Here is a 16443-nt window from a genome sequence, read left to right on the forward strand (position 1 = left end):
TGAGTCCTTGGAGGGAAGTATGTAGTAATGAAGCTGACTTCAGACTATGGAGCTGAAGAAACCTGGGCCAGCCCTCCCTCCACCAGTTGCTAGTGCTTGATCCTGTGAAATTAAATGCGGAGGTTCTGTTTGTTCTTCTATAGACTGGGAGTAATCGTAGTACCTACCTTTATAGGGTGGATACAAGAATGAAATAGTTGAGTACTTCGCATAGTGTCTGATGCAGAGTAAGGGCTAAAGAAATTTTTTACTATTATTATAATTGGAATTAATGAAGAGAATTACTAGGGCTTTGGAGGTTGAAGATCATTATGCCCAGTAAAATCATTACTCCCTCCTGTAAAATGGACTTAGTAGTAGTGTAAGAAGGAAGTGAGTCTTTTTTTTCCTTTTCTTTCAATGGATCAGTGAAGTGGTTTTGCTGTAGAACTGAATGCCACACTTAGAACTGTGGGGTAGAGAAGAGGAAGAAGCTTAGGTGTGAAGAGGACCTGAAACCACCCTAGGAGACCAGCCTTCTGCAGAGGGCAGATGGGGAAGTTACCTCTGGGCTCAGTGAGCCCTCACTGGATGCAGCATTTGCTGTTGCCATGGTACGTGATGGGAAGGTGTGTTCGAGAACTCAGTGAAATGTGAATCTGGTTAGCTGCGCAGCAGCCAGTGAAGGCTCAGCCCCATTCTGCCCTCCCAACCTTGGGCCTAAGGCAGGTATTAGTCTCGGGACAGCATGACCTTGGGTATATTCTGCAGTTGTTTTAGTCCTTTGCAGCCCCTGTACCAAATTCTTGTGTTGATGGTCCTTTTTCCCCCTAATGTCAGACACCGTATTTCCTAACAAGCAAGGCAAACTCGCTGACATTCACAGGAGAAATTCCAGCTCAGGGATCTCACAACTCCCTGGGATCGAAGGTGGTCAGGAAGGGGTTCTCAGACAAGCACAGTGGCCCTTCTCTTTGTGTCCCTCTTAATCATATGTGTTTAGGGTTGGCTTTATTATTGTTATTAAAAGCTGTTTTCTAAAACTCAGCTTTTAGTGTTTTTGTTTACCTCTACTGTTATGTTTTATTTTGCTTTGTTTTTTGCTTTATGTCTACCTTTGTAACTCTCAATCCTTCTATTCTCATTTCTCTGGGCTGACTTTTGTTCTCTTAAGGTTTTTTAGTGTAACATTAACTTCATTTAGTTCCACTTTTCTTTCAGCTAAATGTGTTGAAGACATGTATTAGTGCTTTCCATCTTTCATTTCTAAATATCTTATCATTTCTATTGGAATTCCTCTTTTAGTTATGAATGACCTTGGAGTATGTTTTAAACATTTTCAAAGGTATGGGATTTTATTGCTACAATTTGCATTATTGATTTCTACTTTCATTGCATTACATTTAATAAACGGTGAATGTAACTTGTAGGCTATCATTTTTGAAGAAACTTGTGGGAACTTGATTTATAACCTAAATCATGATTAGTTTTTAAGCAGTGTTTCACATATGTTTGGGGGGAAAAATGAGTATTCTGTTTGCTGGGTGCTGAGTTCTTAAAATAGGAATTAGCTCGAGTTGGGTAACTGTGCTGTTCAGATTCTCTTCAGCTTCTAATCCTGCCAAACATACTGTCAAAGCAGCTGTGCTGTGCCAGGGTCTAAGACACAGAAATGTCCATTTAGGGCTGATTTGTTTGATGTGGCTCACAAAACATACCCAGGCCAAGGAAGACAATGGCTCCTCCATCTTTGCAAGGAGGGTTGATTTGCAGGAATTGAGTTATTTTAATCCCAATTTAATTAGCTTAAAAACCTGGGTTTTGGTTTTCAGTTGATTATCTTGGCTGTCACCATCATGGATAATTGTATTGCATGGTAATTTAAGAGTGGAACTCATAAATATCCTTATGAAGAACGAAAGGTGGAGAAACTAACCATGGCCCATGTCCTCACATCCCACTTGAGGTCCCTCGCTCCTCGCTCCTGGTGACGTGGCTGTGTGGGCATCACATAACTTCTCTGAGCCTGATTTTTCATCAATTATATGGATAGAGTGCCACATTCCACGCTGATCACAGAGGGTGGAGGTGAGGGTCAACCAAGTACACACAAAGTACTTTGTTAGCCATAAAGAGATCCTCAGATATAAAAGATACACATTGAGAACACCTTGGGAAGAAGTGGTGAGTAGAAGTGGCCTCAATGCGTTTTAACTCTCTCTGTACTCCCTAAGGATCCTGGACATGGTGCAGTTAAGAGGAATTTTAGAGGCCCCTGAAATTCTCCACTGACCTTGTCTTCCTTCCCCTCAGTGCAGAATACAGAAACTGCAGCCATGACCACGCACGTCACCCTGGAAGATGCCCTGTCCAACGTGGACCTGCTTGAAGAGCTTCCCCTCCCTGACCAGCAGCCATGCATCGAGCCTCCACCTTCCTCCATCATGTACCAGGTAATGGAAATGGCAGATAGTACCAGGGGGCCCAGGAATTCTGGGGATCCCCTAAGAGGGTTTGCCCTGAGGCAGAGGGAGAGGTCTGCATCTAGAAGGTGAAAGGTCGTGAGCTGATGGAGTCCCTTGTGCACTGGTGGAGCTGAGTGTAAGGAACAGATTAGCTACTAAATGTGCTGCAGGACTATTTCCCTCCCGCAGGGAAGTCTTGTTGGTCTGCTTTGACCCCCAAATACCTTCCTGGCTATTCTTGCTGCTGTACCAACCAAGGTTTTGGCAGTTCTGGCCTCATGAATTAAATATTGCAACTTAGAAACCCCAGAGCTTGCCTGGGTAATTACTTTTCCTTCATGCGTGTGAGGAGGACACGATAACACCCCATAGCAGCTCATGGCTCAGGGAAGCTGGTCACAGTTGTTTGCTTTTGCCTAAGATAGCAGAGCTTGTGATAAACCACCATCAGATTATTCCAAACTATGACCCATCAGGGCCGGGAGTCAGCTTATAGCCCCTTGTCTGGGTGTGCCAGGCCAGGTGCCATGTTAAGAAAGGATATGCTAATTTGAAAGTTTTAGCTGTGTTTGACCTTTTGATAGTTCTCAGACAGCAAAAGGAGACTAAATATAAATACATAACAAATTCTTAAATTTCTTTCAGTGCATGTATGAAACACTTGCTTGAAGGTTCGGCTCATAAATTTCATTGATTCACATCTTCTAACCCAGATTAAAATTTTAATTATAGAAATATATTTTTTATTATAAGCAATACAGAAAAGTACACAAAAAAGTATACAAAAACATATAAATTTTTTCTCTAACTATGCCTATATATACCTGTTTTACCGAATATACATATATGCGTTTGTGTATATATACATATATATATATGTTATTACCAAAAGAGAACCATACTATATTTATTGCTTTATGAGTTGGCTTTTTAACTTAAAATTTATTATGGATATTTTTCCTTGACAATGCCGCGGTACTACCACATTATGCTTAGCCACCTCATGGTACTTAAAAGTCCATTTGTGGATATGCTATTTTATTTATTTATACACACACACACACACACACACACACACACACATATATATATGTGTGTGTGTACATATATATATATAGTATATTTAACCTTTCACTGTTGCTGAACATTTGGGTTGTTTATAGTTTTTTTAAATCACAAAAACCTGTCACAGTGATTATTCTTGTACCTATATATCCACACCCTTGGGTGAGTATTTCTGGAACTGCCTAATCAAAGCAATGCCCATCTTAACTTTTAGCAGCTATTTGGGCTTGTGGAGTTTAAGCATCTGCTTCTTAAGCTCAGCTGAGTGAACCTGATTACTGATGGGAAGCAGATGGCGGGCCCTGTCATCGCCAGCTCCTGCCCAGTGTGATTGAGAGTGGGACTTTGTGGGGAAGGGGCAAGATGAAAGGTGATGCAGCAGGAGGTCCCCACAGAGAACTTGCATTGTTTGTCGGCAGCAGTTTGCTCCCTGGACGCCGAGCCAACTTGGAACTGTTTTCTAACAACCAAAGTGTTCCTGTCCTCTAATTCCACAGGCTAACTTTGACACGAACTTCGAGGACAGGAATGCATTTGTCACGGGCATTGCAAGGTACATTGAGCAGGCTACGGTTCACTCCAGCATGGTAAGTCTCTGTGATCCACATGTGCAGACATGCTCCTTGCTGGGCTGGCAGGGGTCGTGGGCAGCTTCTCATGCCAGAGGCGTGTGCACACCTACTCTAAGAACCCCCTTCCTCAGTCAGAAGCATCTGCTTAAGCCCACTCTTACATTCTGCACCATCCCCTCTCCGTGCCTAGAAACATACTGTTCCCCTTTATCGTCTGGCTTTGTGAATACTCCTTAACTGTTAGGGCCCAACTCAGTCTCCACTACTCACTTCCCTGAGCTCCTGTAGCTTTTTGGGTTAACATGTGATTGGATCCTTCCTTGTTTATAGGTTAATGAATGTGTGGAATTTTGTCTCAAGCAAAGCAAAAGGTTCCTTGAAAAAGGGACATTGGCTTTGGTTTTGGAGTAACAGTTACTCAAAGAAGCTGATGGCCTAAATCATGTGCAAATAGGGTCCGTTCTTATCTTCTCTCTTAGAGTCTGATTCATCTGTGGAGGGCTTCTTCCCTTCTCTATTGGGCTTCCATTGATTTTATTCTCATGTAGCACTGCAATTTAAAGAATTCCAAATTCCGTGTTCATAGACCCTGCCTGTGGCTCCATAGACCCTGCCTGTGGCTTCATAGACCTTTGACACTATATGTCTTAGCTTGTTTTGTGCTGCTATAACAAGGAAACTGCAGACTGGGTAATTTATAATAAGTAGAAGCTTAGGCCGGGTACGGTAGCTCATGCCCGTAACCTCAGCACTTCGGGAGGCTGAGGTAGGAGGATCCCTTGAGCTCAGGAGTTCGAGACCAGCCTGGGCAACATGGCAAGACCCTGTCTCTACAAAAAATTTAAAAATTAGCTGGGTGAGGTGGCGCATATCTGTAGTTGCAGCTACGTGGGAGGCTCAGGTGGGAGGATTGCTTGAGCCCAGGAGGTTGAGGCTGCAGTGACCTGTGATCATGCCACTGCACTCCAGCCTGGGCAACAGAGCAAGAACCTATCTCAAAAAAACAAGAGTAGTAGTTTATTGGCTCATGGTTATGGAGACTGGAAAGTCCAAGATTGAGGGGACAGTATCCAGTGAGAGCCTTCTTATTGCATCATGCCATGGCAGAAGGCATGACGTGGGTAAGAGAGAGAGTGAAGGGGGCCAAACTCATCCTTTATAAGGAACCCACCCCTGTAATAACAGCATTAATTCTTTCATGGGGTTAGAGCCCTCGTGACCTGATCACCTCTTAAAGTTCTCACCTCTCAACACTGTTGCACTGGAGATTTAAGTTTCTAACACATGAACTTTGGGGAACACACTCCAACCATAGCACTGTATCAGTTATTTCCCGTAACATTGTGTTGACAAACCTTGCTCATTCATTCAATAAGTATTGTGTCACTGGTGCCCGCAGAGGACTGGGTAAATGCTGGAAAAATATGCAAGGACAGATAGGGGCCAGTCCTGATCCTCAGTGAGTCAAGTGGGAAATTGACAAGCTTACCATTTATTGAGCGCTTTTTCTATACACATATTTTAGATGCATTGTCTCATTTGCTCCTCACATCAACCCTGTGAAGTAGGTTCTATTGTCATATCCATTTTGCAGATGGGGAAAACTGGAGCCCAGAAAAATAACGTAACTTACTCAGGGTCCTGCAGCTGACAAGTGACAGCTCTAGATCAAGGTCTGCCTGACTACAAAACCTTTGCTCCAGACTATGCCTTGCAGACAAACAAAAATACGCAAAGTTAGGGGTAAATGTCATGATAAAAGTTCAAAGTTCTGTGTTTTTGAAGGAACCTTGAGAGAGTCAGAGAAAGCTTGATGAAGGAAGTGGCTTTTGTGTGAGGCCTTGTAGGAGGATAATGATACCTTGTAGATACAGTATACTTTAAAATATATGTAAGGCATTTTCATATATTATGTTATTGGGGCTTTATAACAGCCCTGTGACTTGCAAAGTGATCATTATATCCATTTTAGGGATGAGAAAACTGAGGCCTAGAAAAGTTAATAAGCAGGTTGCTCATGATCTTACAACTAGTAAATCACAGGACTGGACCTGAAATCCAGGACTGACTCACAATCCTGATCTCTTTCTCCTGTTCCATGCTGTCTCACACACTTAGAATTTTACCAGTCAGAGATGAGATGGGGGAGAGCACAGCATGTGGAAGAGCCAGTGTGAACAAAGGCACAGGGCAAGGATTTTCAAGGAGTGACTGGTTTGGACTGTAAAGTACATATAGGGATATTGTTTATAGATTCCCTACAAATAAAGTGTCGGGGCATGGAGGGTGTATTCATTTGCTTGGATACCATAACAAAGTGCTACAGACGAGGTGGCTTGAACAGTAAAAATGTATTTTCTCCCCATTCTGGAAGTTAAAAGTCCAAGATCAGGGTGTCCATAGGTTTGGTTTTTTCTGAGGTTTCTTTCCTTGGCTTCCAGATGGCTGCTTCTCTCTGCATCCTCACGTGGTCTCTTCTCTGTGTGCACACATCACTGGCACCTTCTTTCTGTGTGTCCAAATTCCCTCTTTTTATAAGGACACCAGTCAGATTGGATCAGGGCCCTCTCTAATGGCCTCATTTTAACTTAATTGCCTCTTTAAAGGCCCTATCTCCAAATACAGTCACATTCTGAGGTCCTGGGGGGTTAGGGCTTCAACATATAAATCTGGGGGGCACACAGTCTAGCCCATAACAGAAGGCTTTAGTTTATTTAATAAAAAATTAAAAACAATGGAAAATCTTTATCCTTAGAAGAGATGTGAACAGAACTCTGTTTGGGGGACAGGTTCCATGTGTTAGTTATATGTAGAATGAGTTGCAAGTAGGAATGGGGCAAATAAATTTGTCAAGATAGTTAAAGTTATGTACACTGCAGGTATTCAAGGTCGAATGAGGGTGATGGCACTGGGGTACAGCTAAGAGGATATAGATGTGAGGGACACTGGCTTAGCAGTCAGCTGGAACTGCACTGACTGAGTTCCCAGGAAGACCAGGTCAAGTCACCAACAGGGCAGTTGGAAGAAGGGGCTAGGTTGGAGGGTGATGGTGTTCATTTTCTGTTGCTGCCCTAGCAGAGTGTCACAAACTTAGTGGCTTAGAACAACACTGATTTATTTGTTTACAGTTCTGTCAGGTCAGAAGTCTGACATGGGTCTTACTGAGTTAAAATCAGGGTGCCAGCAGGGCCACATTCCTTCTGCAGGCTCCAGGGGAAAATCTGTTCCCTTGCCTTTTCCAGCTTCTAGAGGTGTCTACATTCCTTGACTCGTGGCCCCCAGCCAGCAGTGACATCACTCTGATCTCTGCCTGCATCTTCAAGTCTTCTTCTCTGACTCTTCTGCCTCCCTCTTTTGCTTACGAGTACCTTGTGTTTACACTGGGCTCCCCAGGATAATCCAGAATCACCACCACCACCCCCCTACCCCCATTGCAAGGCTCTTAACTTGATCACATCTGTAAACTCCCTCTTTCCCTGTGAAGGAACATATTCACGGGCACCAGGGATTAGGGTGCAAGACATCTTTGGGGGACCATTATTCTGCCTTCACAGGGAGAGTGTTGATGTGACTTAGGCATGAGTCATGAGTGGCATGCAATGCTGACATTCCTGGATAATGTCAAAATCTCCCTTCAGTCAACAGTGTCCTCCTCATGATTTTCCCAGTCTTTCTAGGGTAGCTTCTCAGCAGCAATGTGGGCATATGAGATGCTCATCTTCTTGTATGTCTCCTGCCCCCACCCGGGCAAGGTGAATCTCTCAAAGGGCAGGATAACCAGAGAAAAGAGGAGGGGAAGTACGCAAACCACGTAATTGACCAACTATATGGAAGAGTTGAAGGTTCTTTGCTGGGGGTCAGATGGGGGCTGAGTGATCACTGAATCTGTCACTACAGAAAATTTGAGCCAGACTCACATTGGGTTTAAGTCGTGGACTTTCAGAATATTAGAAATGTAAGGGACTTTAGAGATCCTTAGTCCTGAAGCTGTCAATGTGGGCTACACAAGAGAATCAACCTGGGGATTGTTTAAAAACACCAATGCCCCACCCTATCCCCAGGGATAAATACTTAGTTAGTTTGGGGCAAGGCTTAGACATCAGAGTTCCCCAGGTAACTCTAATGTACAACCAGGGTGGAACACCAATGATTCAGGCCAACTCTTTACCTCCAAGTAAGGAAACTAAGACATTAAAAATTAAAAGATGGGCCCAAGAAGAGTGAGGACCAGTACTCAAGTTTCCCCACTCGGGGCTCTTTCCACAGCACAATCCTAACCTCTACATTCCAGCATAATTATACGACAGATCTGGCTGATGGCCAAACTGTCCGTAGGGCAGAGTTCACATTCTTCTTGTTCACTGCGCTGTTCGCAGCACAAAGCACAGAGCCTGGGACCCTTGAGTACCCAGTTAAACATTCACTGAATGCATGAGTTGGAATTACACCTGTTGGCAGGCAGTTCAGTGCTAAAAGTAGACACGTGTTCCTTACATGACTGACTGTCACTTCCCCTTTTTGACATGCGTTCTGAGGCAGATGACTGCAGGACCCACAGGCTTGATTGGCTCTCCCTGGTCTCAAGAACAACATGTTACTGATTTTCAAAGTTCTCTAAATTAATCGTTGAAAGTGTGACTTGGCAATGACATTTGCTGTTGAAAACAGAACTGTCATAAATAAATTAATCTGTTGTACTAATAAGATATTATGAAATGGTGATATGTGGATTTTAAAATAAAGTTCTTTATTTATTTATTTATTTTATTTATTTATTTTGTGATGGAGTCTCGCTCTGCCGCCCAGGCTGGAGTGCAGTGGCGCGATCTCAGCTCACTGTAAGCTCCGCCTCCCGGGTTCATGCCATTCTCCTGCCTCAGCCTCCCGAGTGGCTGGGACTACAGGTGCCCACCACCATGCCTGGCTAATTTTTTGTATTTTTTAGTAGAGGCAGGGTTTCACGGTGTTAGCCAGGATGGTCTCGATCTCCTGACCTCATGATCTGCCTGCCTCGGCCTCCCAAAGTGCTGGGATTACAGGCGTGAGCCAACACGCCCGACCTAAAGTTCATTTTTTAATATAGATACAAACATTTATAAAAAGAGATGGCCTAGTAAAATTCTTTTCTTGTTGACTTTTCTTTCAAGGTGTATTTCCATTTAAAGTGTACAGTTCAGTAGTTTTTAGCATATTCACAATGTTATACAGCCATGGCTACTACCTAATTTTCATCGCCCCTAAAAGATACCCTGGACCTGTTAGCAATCAATCCCAATTCCTCTCACCAGCCCCCCCACCACCTCCTGGCAGTCACTAATATACTTTCTGTTTCTATGGATTTGCCTATTTGCATCGAAATAACTAATCCAATATGGGACCTTTTGTGTCTGGCTTCTTTCTTTCTTTCTTTCTTTCTCTCTTTCTCTCTCTTTCTCTCTCTCTCTCTCTTTCTCTTTCTCTTTCATTTCCTTTCCTTTTCTTTTTTTTTCCTTTCTTTCTTTTTTTGAGACAGAGTTTTGCTCTTGTTGCCCAGGCTGGAGTGCAGTGGCACAATCTTGGCTCACCACAACCTCCGCCTCCTGGGTTCAAGAGATTCTCCTGCCTCAGCCTCCCAAGTAGCTGGGATTACAGGCATGCACCACGACGCCTGGCTAATTTGTATTTTTAGTAGAAACGGAGTTTCTCCAAGTTCATCAGGCTAGCCTCAAACTCCAGACCTCAGGTGACCCGCCCACCTTGGCCTCCCAAAGTGCTGGGATTACAGGCGTGAGCCAACACGCCCGACCTAAAGTTCATTTTTTAATATAGATACAAACATTTATAAAAAGAGATGGCCTAGTAAAATTCTTTTCTTGTTGACTTTTCTTTCAAGGTGTATTTCCATTTAAAGTGTACAGTTCAGTAGTTTTTAGCATATTCACAATGTTATACAGCCATGGCTACTACCTAATTTTCATCGCCCCTAAAAGATACCCTGGACCTGTTAGCAATCAATCCCAATTCCTCTCACCAGCCCCCCCACCACCTCCTGGCAGTCACTAATATACTTTCTGTTTCTATGGATTTGCCTATTTGCATCGAAATAAATAATCCAATATGGGACCTTTTGTGTCTGGCTTCTTTCTTTCTTTCTTTCTCTCTTTCTCTCTCTTTCTCTCTCTTTCTCTCTCTCTCTCTCTTTCTCTTTCTCTTTCATTTCCTTTCCTTTTCTTTTTTTTTCCTTTCTTTCTTTTTTTGAGACAGAGTCTTGCTCTGTTGCCCAGGCTGGAGTGCAATGGCGCCATCATGACTCACTGCAACCTCTGCCTCCAGGGCTCATGCAATTCTGCCTCAGCCTCCCTAGTAGCTGAAATTGCAGGTGCCCGCCACCACACCTGGCTAATTTTTGTATTTTTAGTAGAAACGGGTTTTTGCCATTTTGGCCAGGCTCATCTTGAACTCCTGACCTCAGGTGATCCACCCGCCTCAGCCTTTCAAAACACTAGGATTACATGTGTGAGCCACCACACCCAGACCTTGAGTTTAGGTCTCTTTCCACAGTAACACTTCCTCAGTGAGATGAGTCATCACTGTATTTTTTCACATTAGTTTTTCATGCTGTTGTTGGTTTTCCCATCTGCTCTGCTTATTATTAAAAATTGATATTAATCATTTTCCTGATTATGAGATAGTACATGGGCTCTTATAAAAGTGTGAGCATTATAGTGCTGTAAGACTTTTTAAAAAGTGATGCAAAACAATCCAGCCCCACAGAGCGCTTGCTATTCATAGCTTAGTGCATGTTGCACTGAAATTTTTTTCAATACATAATAATGTAATCACCTGACGGGTTTTTCCTGTCCACGGCACAGACAAAACCAATTCACTGATAAAGTGGTATTGCAGTAAAGAAGGAGTTTAATCAATATGAGGCTGCCCACAAAGGAGACAGAGTTACTAGGCAAATCAGTCTCCTCAAAAGCGTGGAGGTTAGACTTTTTTCCAGGATAGTTTGGTGGGCATGGGGCTAGGAAATGGGTGCTGATTGATTGGGGATGCAGTCATGGAGTGTGGAAAACAGGCCTCATGTGCTGAGGCTGCCTCTGGGTGGGGGCCGTTGGACCAGTCGAGTCCCAAAAGTCCAGGTGGAGTCAGTCTCAAGAACTTCTCAAAAGACCAATCTTACATTCTACAATAGTGTTGGTATTAGTAAGAGCAATTGGGGAAGTCCCATATCTTGTGACCTCCGGCCACATGACTCCTAAGTAGTAAGGGATTATGGAAAGTATGCCTACATCTTAAGCAGAATTCACGCACCTCTCATAATCCTAACCTTGTGGACTTTCATTAGTTTTACAAAGGCAGTTTAGTTTTGGAAAGGGCTGTTATCATCCTTGCTTTAAGGTTAAACTGTCCACAAAATTCCTCCCAAAGTTAGCTTAGCCTGCATCCAGGAATGAGCAAGGACAGTTTGGAGGTTAGAAGCAAGATGGCGTCAACTGTGTCAGATTTCTCTCACTGTCGTAATCTTTGCAAAGGCAGATTTGATAATATACTTTCATAACTATTTCTGTTTCGTTTTTTAACCTATCTGCTGTACATACTGTTTTGCTACTTGCTTACTTTCTTGCTAACGTTATATCTGGGTGGCACATAGCTCTGCCCCATTCTTTCTAAGGTAGCCATCCATCTGTTTGGGAGAATGTGGCCTAAGGATGAGTTCTTCTCAAACTCATTGTGTATGTGAGTCACCTGGGAATTTTGTTGAAATGCAGATTCTTATTGCATAGGCCCAGGGAGGGCTCTGAGATTCTGCATTTCCAGTAAGGTCCCCAGGTGATGTCCATGCTGCGGGTCCATGGACCATTCCATAAGTAGTGAGGACCTGGGGGCTTTTGAAGCCTGGTGGCAGCCATCTGGTTCCTCCCTGCTGAGGCTGTTTTACCATTTCAGAATGAGATGCTGGAGGAAGGACATGAGTATGCGGTCATGCTGTACACCTGGCGCAGCTGTTCCCGGGCCATCCCCCAGGTGAGACTGTCCTTGCTGTGTGTCTCTTTCCCCTCCAGAGGGCATTACTAACCCGGACTTCATCCCCAAACCAGAGAGCTGAGTAAAGCAGGTCCTTTTATCCAAGGAAGAACCTGGAAGACATTCAGAGAGCTTCCCATAAAAGTGATGACAGGGACCCATGTCGAGGGACTTAAAACACATTTGTTCAATATATTTTATTTCCAAAGCAGTATATGGTAACTACATGACACCAAAACCACTGCAGAGGGTGTGAAGTAAAAAGCAAGATGTTCCCACTGCCTCACCCTAGCCACCCAAACCCACCTCCCACCATAGGATGGCCATGTACACTTTGTGACGTACTCTTCTGGATCTTTTTCCTGGCATGAATATTATTTTGTAAATTATTATTTACAAAAATGTATTGTTTCATGTTTCCATTGTTCTGCCACTTGCTTTTTTTCCCCACTTAATTCTTAGTTACTGACTTTTTTCATGTTGACACATACAGATATTTTTATTACCATCAGTGCCATCAGCATGTAATTAGCGGGTCCTATGGCAACAAAGTCAGCAAGCCACAGGTGTGTAAAGAGAAACTATTCCTCCCCCTTCTTCCTAATTCTAGGCCCCAGCAATAACTACTATTAATGGTCTGGTTTGCATCCTTTCGGATTTTCTATACCTGTCTTATATATGAGCACACATGCTGTCTTATTTCACTTAACAAAAATGGGACCTGACTATTCTGTCACTTTTTTAACCTGTTTATGGTGACTTTGTTTCCTGGTTACATAGAATTGTCTCATTCCTTCTAACAGCTCACAGTGATATTATGTGATTGTAGCATATTTTATCCACTTAATCGTCAACTGGTGGATATTTAGCATGATGCTGCCATTGTAAGACTTTCTAACCAATAGTGTGAAGAATGTCCCTGTGCTTACCTTGGCTCGCCCTTCAGATCCCGTGTATCCATTAGCAGCCTTGGCATGTGCATTGTGAGGATGTCTGCCATGGGTTTCTGATGTGCACACTGGTGAAAACTGCAGAGCAGGGGAAATGGGCCTGGGTAGGTCTAGGGGAGCTTTGTCCCAGGTGTATCCAGAACAATGGAAAGAACATTTCTCTCTGCTTAGAATCCAGCTAGACCCTGCTGGAGTGAGGACAGGGGAAAGACTGAAGGAGGGAGAGCTTGCAGATCAACATGTCAGTAGCTCACGGACAGGGCACAGAACTGAGAAAAAGGAAGGAGGGTTTTGTTCTTGGGACCAACTGATTCCTTTCCTGCAGCCAATGTCTGGGGAGCATTTCTGCCCCCTGCCATCCTGGTGAAGCAGGGACTACCCAAATCTCCTCTCACTGGGATGAGCAGATCAGTTATCATCCAAAATCAGGTATATTTGAGAGTGAAAAAGAGCTCTATTAATAAGACCACAGGGCCGCACACGGTGATTCATGCCTGTAATCCCAGCAATTTGGGAGGCTGAGGTGGGAAGATTGCTTGAGCCCAGGAGTTCAAGACCAGCTTGGGCAACATAGTGGATGCCATCCCTACACAAACTACAAAAATTCGCTGGATGTGGTGGTGCATGCCTGAAGTCCCACCTACGTGGGAGGCTGAGTTGGGAGGATCACTTGAGCCTGGGAGGTTGAGGTTTCAGTGAGCCATGATCATGACACTGCCCTCTAGTCTGGATGACAGAGCAAGACCCTGTCTCAAAAACAAAACGAAACAAAACAAAAAAGAGTAATAAAACAACAGGTGTGAACCAGGACTGCCTGGGCAAACCAGAACGTGTGTGCACCTACCGTCCCCCACAGGTGAAATGCAACGAGCAGCCCAACAGAGTAGAGATCTATGAGAAGACAGTGGAGGTGCTGGAGCCAGAGGTCACCAAGCTCATGAAGTTCATGTATTTTCAGGTGAGTGGGGAGGGGCAGGTCTGCATCTGGAGAACTGAAAAGGCCCCTAGTCTTCTAATCATTTGGGTCTGCAGTTTTTTTGCCGTGTTATTTATTCACTCAGCAAATGTTTTTTGACTGTGCCTTACACACCCCTGGGTGAGCAAGACAGATGAGTCTCCCCGCCCTCATGATTTTCGTCCTAGTGAGTATGTAAGTGTGTTTTGTGTAGGAGGAGAGACAGACAATAAGCAATACACATTAATATTCAGGGAATAATAAATTCTCTGAGTAAAATAACATTTTGAAAAATTCTGTGTGTGCCTGTGATGTGGGTGCTGCTTTAGGGACAGCCTCTTAGGAGGTGGCATTTGAGCTGAGACTCTAGAGAGAGAGACTGACCTGTGGTGACCAGGAGGAAAGGGTTTCAGGCAGACGGTATCATAGAGGCAAAAGCCTTGAGGCTGAGGCTGGAAGGCGCTTGCTGTGTTTAAGGAATAAAATGAAGGGCCTGGGTGTGAGGGAAATGGGAAGGTGGGGTGCGGGTATGCAGCCATGGCCTTTGGAGGCAGAGAAGCCCAAGTCACATCCCTGGCCCTTTCACTCTTGAACTGTGTGCTTGTGAGTTATTTAATGTCTCTGACACCTTAGGGTTGTTCACCTTGAAAATGACCTGCTTCACAGGTTTATGGTGAGAATAAATGAGGTCTGTTTGTAAAGAGCCAAGTAGGACCCTGGTCAGAGTAGGTTTCACAAATTGCAGCGGCTGTTAGCATCATGGACCTGCCTTTGGGAGCCCAAAATCTTTTTGGGAAGGCAGGGCCACGAGAGAAGAACTATCCAGAAACTGATTGAGTGTGAAACTGAGAGTCCCCTGACGAGAGGTATTTACAGAAGGGAGGATCTGGAATAATTTAGAACTATGCTGTCTAGTGCCATAGCCATTAGCCACATGTGGGTACTTACCTTAATTAAAAAGTGACAGCATGAAAAACATAAAGATGAAAAACTAAACATGAGTAAAAATAAAATTTTAAAATCAAAGCATGAGGTAGGTTGAAAAAAAATGAAACGAGACAATATGAAAAATTCAGTTCCTCAGTAATCCTAGGCACATTGCAAGTGCTGAGTGGCCCTGTGTGATGGTGGCTGTCATATTGGACATGCATATATGGACCATTTTCATCCTCACAGAGTAGAGTTGGACTTAGACTCTGGAAGGAGAAAGTGTGACTTAGTCTTTGAAGGAAAGGACGGACTGGCTGGTTGGGCCTCTCAGGCCTATGGAAGCGGAGTGCAGCTCAAGCGGGGCCGTCGTTTCTCTTCCCCCTTCCTTCCCTGCTTTCCTTTTCTTCCTCCTCTTTCTTTCTTGTTCTTTCTGGGTTACTACAGTAGCCTCGTTTTGTTGTTGCTGTTCAACTGCCTTTTAAAATTTTTGGTACCAGTTTTATAGACATATACTTAACACATACCATATAATTTGCCCATTTAAAGTGGATAATTTAGCAGTTTTTAATATATTCACAGAATTGTGCATTCATCACCACAGTCAGTTTTATTTATTTATTTATTTATTTATTTATTTATTTATTTTTGAGACAGAGTCTTGCTCTGTCGCCCAGGCTGAAGTGCAGTGACACTGGCTTGGCTCACTGCAACCTCAGCCTCCTGGTTCAAGCAATTCTCCTCCTCAGCCTCCCAAGGACCTGGGATTACAGGCATGCACCACGACGCCTGGCTAATTTGTATTTTTAGTAGAAACGGGGTTTCTCCAAGTTCACCAGGCTAGCCTCAAACTCCAGACCTCAGGTGACCCGCCCACCTTGGCCTCCCAAAGTGCTGGGATTACAGGCGTGAGCCGCCATGCCTGGCCAGCATAATGTTTTCAAAGTTCTTCCATGTGGCAGCGTGTATCAGTAGTTCATTACTTTGTATTGCCAAATAATTAATTGTATGGATATGCCACATTTTATTTATCCATCCATCCGTTGATGGACACTCAGGTTATTGGGCTATTTTGAATAATGCTGCTATGAATATTTTTGTTACTTGCAAATCTTGAATCTACACATTTTTCTGTGTGGATATTTGTTTTCGGTACTCTTGGGTATACACATACCCAGGAGTTACTGGATCGAATGGTAAATCTGTGGTTAACGTGTTGTAACACTGCCAGATTACTGTCCTGACTCACTTCATAGGTTACCAAGAGTATGTGTGTGTGTTCCATTTAATTCTCATAAAATTCTGTGAGATTATTATTATCGTGATTTAACAGATGACTAAGTGGAGAATTTTAGGATAAGTGATTTACAGTAGACTAAAGGGCTAATAAGTGATGAAGCTGGTATTTTAGCCCAGATATTTATGTATGTATGTATGTATGTATGTTTGAGGCGGAGTCTCACTCTGTCACCCAGGCTGTGAGTGCAGTGGTGCAATCTAAGCTCACTGCAGCCTCTGCC

At 43.6% G+C, this 16443-nt stretch overlaps 1 protein-coding gene across 3 annotated transcripts in view; it reads left to right on the forward strand.

The window, feature by feature from the left end:
- Positions 1-16443, forward strand: part of CYFIP2 (cytoplasmic FMR1 interacting protein 2) — a 131938-nt gene that overhangs the window by 13814 nt on the left and 101681 nt on the right. For 2 of the 3 annotated variants that reach the window (XM_011947677.1, XM_011947678.1), the window contains exons 2-5: positions 2293-2432; positions 4007-4096; positions 12014-12091; positions 13898-13999. In XM_011947677.1, coding sequence (XP_011803067.1) covers positions 2316-2432; positions 4007-4096; positions 12014-12091; positions 13898-13999 — 387 coding nt within the window. In that variant the 5' untranslated portion in view covers positions 2293-2315. Of the gene's footprint in view, positions 1-2292; positions 2433-4006; positions 4097-12013; positions 12092-13897; positions 14000-16443 lie in introns of those variants that run through there. The other variant, XM_011947679.1, reaches the window with a different exon arrangement.

This window comes from Colobus angolensis, unplaced genomic scaffold (genome assembly GCF_000951035.1).
Source record: "Colobus angolensis palliatus isolate OR3802 unplaced genomic scaffold, Cang.pa_1.0 Scaffold27, whole genome shotgun sequence".
NCBI lineage: Eukaryota > Metazoa > Chordata > Mammalia > Primates > Cercopithecidae > Colobus > Colobus angolensis.